Source organism: Cryptotermes secundus, unplaced genomic scaffold (genome assembly GCF_002891405.2).
Source record: "Cryptotermes secundus unplaced genomic scaffold, Csec_1.0 scaffold1368, whole genome shotgun sequence".
NCBI lineage: Eukaryota > Metazoa > Arthropoda > Insecta > Blattodea > Kalotermitidae > Cryptotermes > Cryptotermes secundus.
Genome location: NW_019733850.1, coordinates 54,658 through 62,278, shown reverse-complemented (window position 1 = coordinate 62,278; position 7,621 = coordinate 54,658). Strand labels below are relative to the sequence as shown.

General features: G+C 41.3%; 1 protein-coding gene across 1 annotated transcript in view; it reads left to right on the top strand.

Annotated features, from left to right (window-relative positions):
• Positions 1 to 7,291, top strand: part of LOC111868321 (farnesol dehydrogenase-like) — a 20,407-nt gene extending 13,116 nt beyond the window's left edge. The window contains exons 4-7 of the mRNA XM_023858874.2: positions 1,507 to 1,636; positions 3,298 to 3,430; positions 5,123 to 5,278; positions 7,008 to 7,291. Coding sequence (XP_023714642.1) covers positions 1,507 to 1,636; positions 3,298 to 3,430; positions 5,123 to 5,278; positions 7,008 to 7,049 — 461 coding nt within the window. The 3' untranslated portion in view covers positions 7,050 to 7,291. The remainder of the gene's footprint in view (positions 1 to 1,506; positions 1,637 to 3,297; positions 3,431 to 5,122; positions 5,279 to 7,007) is intronic.
• Positions 7,292 to 7,621: the final 330 nt, after the last annotated feature.

The window sequence follows — 7,621 nt, the reverse complement described above, 5'->3', positions numbered from 1 at the left end:
TGAAAGTACCTATAACTAGCATATGCAGTATTACGACAGATGGAGCACAAAGTATGACAGGGACAAAATCTGGATTTGTTGGGATCTTTAATCAAGAATATCCCGAGAACAATGTTGTATTTCTGCATTGCGTCATACTTCAAGACGCCCTGTGTAAGTCTGCCTTGGATAAGAAACCTGTGCTTGATGTCGTTGTGAAGCTTGTTAATGCCATTCGATCTCGAGGGCTTACTCACAGACAATTTCGAGAGTTTCTTGACTCCATGCAATCTGAATACTCTGATTTACTGTACTACTCGAAAGTAAGGTGGCTTAGCGCGGGACGCGTCTTCGAGCGAGTTTGGCAGCTGAAAGACGAAATAGTGTCATTCTTCCAAGAGAAACAGTGGTCTGTAGAATGTGAAATGCTGGAAGATACTGCATGGCTTTCGGACTTTGCATTTTTCACAGATCTTCTCTGCCACCTGAACAAGTTGAATGTCAAGATGCAAGGAAAAAATCAATTTATTGATGATATCTGGGGCCATATCAGAAGTTTTAAACTACAACTTGTTCTGTTTGCAGATCAGCTAGCTAAGAATGACTTGTCTCACTTCCCGAGGTTAAATTCAATAGCCCCAGTGATGAAGGACAAGCTTAGGAGCTACGAGGATAGCCTGAGAAGACTCCGTGGTGAATTTGAACGAAGATTTCAAGACTTCAGTGCCATTGAAAAAGACTTGGATGTTTTCAGTATGCCTTTTAATGTAGACTGTGAAACAGTGAAACCGGACTTGCAACTTGAATTAATTGAGTTGCAATGTAACACTCAACTCAAACAGTTGTTTCTCAATGTCCCAAAATTAGAGTTCTACAAGTCCTTGTCAAAATCCAGTTTCCCAAATCTGATATCTCATGCCCAGAAAGTCACTGCTATGTTTGCTTCATCCTATATATGTGAACAGGTGTTTTCTACAATGAAACTTCGAAAGAGTTGTATTAGAAACAGACTGACAGATGAGCATTTAACTTCACTTCTGAGAATCAGTGCATCCCAGTTCGAACCAGATTATGAGAAAATTTTGGAAATGCAGTCACAGTTTCATTCATCACATTCTCCTTCATAATCTTTCAATCATTAATAGGGCTTAGTATTACAAGAATTTTGTAAAATCTACCATTATTGTTTTTAATAAATTATATTGGCCCGCCTAAAGTTTTTTCTTTTTTCTTTGGCCCCCTCCTAAAAAAGTTTGCCCATCACTGGTCTAAAGCATCACTGACGTCATCACATAGTGATGCCAGTCGTTATGTTATTATTAGAAAGTTATTAGTATTTTGAACATGAAATAGGGACCAAAATTACCACACCGGAAATCTCGTTGAACACAAAGGACTTATCTCTCAAAGATGTTTTAGGCGGATATCGTGTTGAAATTCGTAGGGATAAAGGTCTTTATCGACACTTACTAGGCATTTTTTGAAAATTATATGTGCCTATTAATTAGTTTATGATTTACGACACAGACGGTCCTGCTGAAAACTGGAAGTCTATTTTCGACCTGAATGTCCTGGCTTTGAGCGTTTGCACGAAGGAAGCAATCCAGTCCATGAGAGAACGTCAAGTGGACGATGGACACATTGTTCACATTAACAGGTACGTGGCCAGGGGATTAGTAACCAGACAAACATATTCTGATATAGTCTGCACAGACAATAAAAATTCTATCATTGTCAGTATGCAATTGCGAGCTACTTACTTGCTAATGGAGCTGAGACCTTCTAGAGGAGCCTTCTACAGATACTCAAGAATTTCCCAGCATTTTATGGAACCCGAAGTTTCATTATCGTGTTCACAAGAGCCCTCCAATGATCCCTATCCTGAGCCAGATCACTCTAAACCCATACCATCCCATCCTATCCCTCTAAGGTCCGTTTTAATATTGTCCACCCATCTACGTCTCGATCTTCCCAGTGGTCTCTTTCCTTCTGGCTTTCCAACCAATATCCTATATGCATTCATCTTCTCCCCCACATTGCGAGTTGTCGAGAGTTAACGTGTTGCATGTACCTAAGTTATGTAGTTATGTTTCAAAATTATAGGCCATCAAAATCCCGATAATAATTTAGAATCACTCTGTATTTATAAATATACAAATCGTACATATTCACTGTTGTTGTGTGACATCCCCGCACATCCGCAAGCTAACGGACACGCAGGAAACACGTCACGATACTGGCATGTACTGTTGTGTGACGTCACAGATCGCGCGTTGCATAGAAACGGTCCGTCCGCGTACATAGAAAACCCTGTTCCTGTACTGTTGGCCGCGTGTGTGTTCCGGGCGTTGTCTATCAACGCCCGATGTTTACAGATTCATTGCTTAGCAACGGTTCTATACACCACAATATAAAAATAACGAATGTTATCAATTACTAAGTATAAAAGTCAGGGATATATTTCTGTACATACATGTTAAAACAAATAAATATATAATTTATATGCGTAAACACATCAACCTTACTAGCATAGTGACTCAACCAATTACTCTGCCGCGTGCCCCCATATTATATTCTATGCGAAATTAAATCTTAACGACACGAAGCAGAATTGTTCCCGAGAAGTTAACTGCGCCTTAGATAACGAAGAAATCGTTTGCCTTCTCTGAAATCCGAAGGTTTAATATGTGTCGATAATGCTCCATCACTGTATCTTTCCTGGCCCATATATTTTAATACTGTGGCGTATAGACCCGTTGCTAGGAAAAGACCTGGAAATAAACAGCGAGACAACAGCCGTTGCTATCCAACGGCACGTTAGCCGCGCCTCTACAACAATAGTCACTGTTGTCAGTTGTTAGTTGAGAGTTGAATTCTGCAGGGGGGGGGGGCAGAGAAGAAAGAACTTGAGCGCGTGAAGCTGAAGAATCTCCACTGTCAGAAGCCGTTGCTAGGGAACAGTTGGTGAAGAGAGCAGGCTGAAAAAGGCTTAGTGGGTGCTATGGTGATCTGTGAACATTAGCGGTGGCGCTGTAATTGCTTGTAGTTTCCAGTCATGTGTGTAAGTGGTCAGTAAATCCATTCACCAATTCAAACCCCGTCTATAGTCACACCCCTAAATCGTGACAATACTATCCTCCCATCTTAAAAATATTCTCTTCCTTTAACGCCTTCCAACGGGAATTTTGTACGCCTTATCTCTCCATGCGTGCTATTTGTCCTGTTGTTTACCTCCTTGACTTTATCGTACTAATAAAATTTTATAAAAGTTACAAATTTTTAAGCTTATTATTATGTATTTTTTCTCCATCTTAACAGCGTTGCGGGTCACATTATACTTCCTGCAGAATTTGGATTTTCAATGTACAGCGCCTCCAAACACGCCGTCACGGCGCTGACAGAGGGACTCCGACGGGAACTCGTCAACCTCAAATCCAAAATCCGTGTCACTGTGAGTAAACCTAAGGAACAGTATCTCGCACCCGAAGTTCAGCACCGCTTAATTCTGAAACCCATCACTGGACATAATCCTGAGACAGTTCCATCTTCCATCATGGGACTCCGTCAAAATTTCTTTTCTGGAAGGGAGTGGCGAGGGGGCACAGCCAGAAAATTTGTTTACAAATTTCGGTTTAACCAGTTAATATTATTTTTAATGATAACCCTAATAGTATCTGATATAAAACATTTTTAAACGATTTTAAATTTTTGTATAAATAGATTGTATACTTCCCTTTGTCTTCAAATTTCATTTTTTTTTTCCTAAAATACAGGGACGAGGGTAAATGCCTAGCTGGCTGTCCCCCTGCCGAAGCCAATGTCTCCGCTCCTAACAAGATCCACCTGAATGCTTTGTTCCACCTTCTCAGTCTTCCATTTTGCACTTTTCAAAACCTGCCTTTCCGACTTTCTACATATCTAGTTCATCGTAGGGTCCTAGATTTTAACATCCTAACATCAACAGGTGATCTGTATGAACTGCAGAGTCCCTGGCTACGTACTAAGGGGTAAAGCTATGAATTTCCACATTACTCTTCTAATGTTTCTCAGTTCATGTCATTTAGGTCATAATATCGTGCTCAGCTCTTTATTTCGAAACACCTTCAGTTCTATTCCTCCATACTCGACAGCAAAACGACTTCCACAGTGCTTTTGAAGCGCAGAAAAAAAAAAAAGGATGGGACCGCTGTATACGTTCCCAAGGAGACTATTTTGAATGAGATGCAGCGAAAATTGAGTACAGCAGATTGTGCCCTATCTTTAGTAGTTTCCGGCGATGAAATCTAGTGGCCATTTTGCTTCATGAGATTTAAGGCAATTTTTGTAATGGACACTGTTTTTTCCTCCTCAGCACCGAACAATTATAACATCTCGGCACGGACCACGTAGAAAACCCCGCTTCTCACCAAAATCCATATTCTTACGAGCATATCCACTGCACTGAGAAATTGTCTGGCGAGTTGTTCCTTACGAACAATCGTCTATTCCGGTTTACTCAGAAATTGCCGCTTAGCAAGGGACGTCGTTCTGTTTGTTTCGCGACCGTTGCCTATCAACGATTTATGCGCTACAGTATTTAAGATCATTTTCCTAGTTTCTCTCCTATGACGTTCAGACATTTGTCTGTTTCATGGGGTACCATGCACTATTTTTTTTTTTTGAGAACCATAGGTTACTGTATAAGATGACAGCAAATTACTTACTGTTTATCTAAAATATCTTTTAGTGTTTGTCACAGTGATTGGCATAGTCTGTTACATCAGTAGAAAGTTGCTAGATAATCACTTTCAACCTCCGATAGGAACCAAAATCACCATACTGATGATATCGTTGTGCGCAAAGTACTTATCTTCTGTAAGGTTATATACTGAAGACATGACATACCCTTAAAATATGTCTTAAGACAAAACTTAGTACTATCTTCCGGAAAGTAAAACTGTGTAGTCCGGTAGAAGTTCACCGACATTTCGAAGGAACATATGCCTCCATCTTCAGGGTTGAAGAGTAAGCTAAGAAAGAAACCAACAAGAAACACGAGGCAAGCCGCGCCTGCTCTGTTAATTCACCACTTGAAACACACGAGGCTCAACGTCATCATATTTCCATAATAGAAGAGTGGTGAGTTATTTCTTTCACATTTCAGAGTATCAGCCCGGGTGTGGTGAAAACAGACTTCCTGATTTCTTCCGGAACTAATGTCGTCACGCCGGACGCCATGTATTCAAGCAACCCCTACTTGTTGCCAAAAGACATCGCGGACGCAGTACTGTTTGCCCTCGGATGCCCTCCACATGTTCAGGTAATTCTGTTACAACTGGTTGATACGTAAAGCCGCCGTTTCAGTTTCACAGCCTCCCACTGGTCGGGATTCTGAACGAATTTCAACCAAGCCAAATCCTCTAAAATTATTTCCACAAGAACCATCATACTATAATCGCCAATATCTCCTTCTCCGATTTCGAAATGGTTATTTTCCAAGATATATTTCCATAAATATTATGTTAAGTATCTCAGTCTTCCGCACCCTGCATGTTGAAACAAGACAAATATAGACTTTACAGGATTCTGACGATGGTGTATCCATGATATGTATACAGTGGCCGTCTTGTAGTGCACTCAATTCGTGTATGCTGTACAGAACTACGTATAAGGCTTATTTTGGACTCTATCCATCGTCTGGTATATATAAGACAGAAACCACAACCTTTCGGATATTGGATCTGTCTCCGTCCTCAGGTGGATGGGGCAGGATAGACCTACTCAGTACCATCCACCTGAGGACGGAGACAGATCCAGTCTCCGAAACGTTCTGGTTTTTGTCTTATACCAGACGATGGATTGAGTACAAAATAAGCCTTGTAGTTCTGTATGACCAATATAGTTATTACCATTTTTTTCAGTGGCTCTTCCTTCCAATTCAGGGCCCAGGCATCTTATCCAGTTACGTAATCATTTTTTCATAGACGGAGTTACTACCAGCACACGCACTCACTAACGGAGCTGAGCCCTTCTTCAGAAGCTGCCAATTTTGCAGCTACTCAAGAACTTCCCAGCATTTTATGGAACCCGAAGATTCATTACAGTGTTCACAAGAGCCCTCCAATGGTCCTAATCATGAGCCAGATCAATCCAATCCATCCCATCTCTCAGAGCCATTTTAATATTGTCCACCCACTTACGCTTTGGTCTTCCCAGTGACCTCCTTCCTTCCGGCTTACTACAAGTACAACGAAAACTACAGATGATAGTGCGGGAAGATTTATTTCCTTAATATCTGTCAACTTTTTGTAACTTCACAACATCACTACTAAAACTGTCTTCCCCTTTTCTCGTGACTTACTGATACCTCGATCTTTGTTTGTATCCTGATGTGTGTCATGTGGTCGTATTCTGGCTGTCAACACAACAGTAACATGAGACACATTTAATGAAACTGCCTGATGATGGTCCCAAATATGGACCGAAACATATAGAAGTTACTAAATAAAACCAATGTAAACAATTACATATGTTTAAAGAATGCCGTCTTCTGGCATGTGACGCCGTGCAGACTGCAGCCACATGCTCAAGTTTGTTCCTCGCTCGCGGACTTTCTACGATGAAAATGGAGGGGATACGTTTCACCGAAACGTCGGTTCACACAAGATCTACACGGCGTCACATCCCAGAAGACGGCATTCTTCATAGTCACCGCCGTGAAGACCTCAAATATTACAATTAGATTGTTTTTCATTTACTGTTGTGCTGGTTGCCGGAATACGACAAATAACGCGCGCAGGCTTCCATAGATACAATTCAATAACCGCAAAATAACGTGTTGGGAGTCGATAAGAAATGTGTCTGGCACGATATCATAGTAGAGGCGAGATCCTGTTTACTAGCGCGCAGTTTGGCCAAAGAGTCGGACGCTGTTCCCGTCGAGTCGGGTCAATCCACAGATCATCAGTTCGCTTTAAGGTTGTGCTATCTAGGAAACTCACTGGACGTAATTAAAAAAAATAAATAAATTTTGTGTTTGTCTGTTACAGATCCATGAGCTTATCATCCAACCAGTTGGAGAAAAATTCTAAAAACAGAAAGTGGGACACGTAACTACTGTATTGCATATACACGTATTTTACGTATGTTTTCTGAGGAACCTCCCAGAAGATCTGCATTCGAAGTTGATATGATGAACTGTCATTATCGGACTTCAAATTCAAACTGAATTATTATGACAAAGAGTGTTCTGATGTCAATAAAGCAGGCGAACATTATTATATTATATTATCATGCAGTAACAATTAAATTACCCGCTTATGAGAACACGATATCCGATGACGTCTTATTATTCCCAGTTTATGCACTCTGCTCTAATAATAGCTCAAGCGGTTAGTCGCAGGCTTCCCAGTGCGGCGGCCCGAGTTCGACCCCGGGGTCTGGTCAAGTGGGATGTGTGGTGGACAAAGTTGCGCTGGAGCAGGTTTTCTCCTAGTACATCGGTTTCCCCTGCCAATCTTCATCCCACCAGTTGCTCCACAATCACCCTCACCTATCATCTGGGGCTGGTACAATAGGCCAGAAGTGGCCGCAGTACAAGGGACTTAGTCCCAACCCACTAGCAACAAAAAAAAATATAGAGGACTTCGTAGTTTTCCTCAGG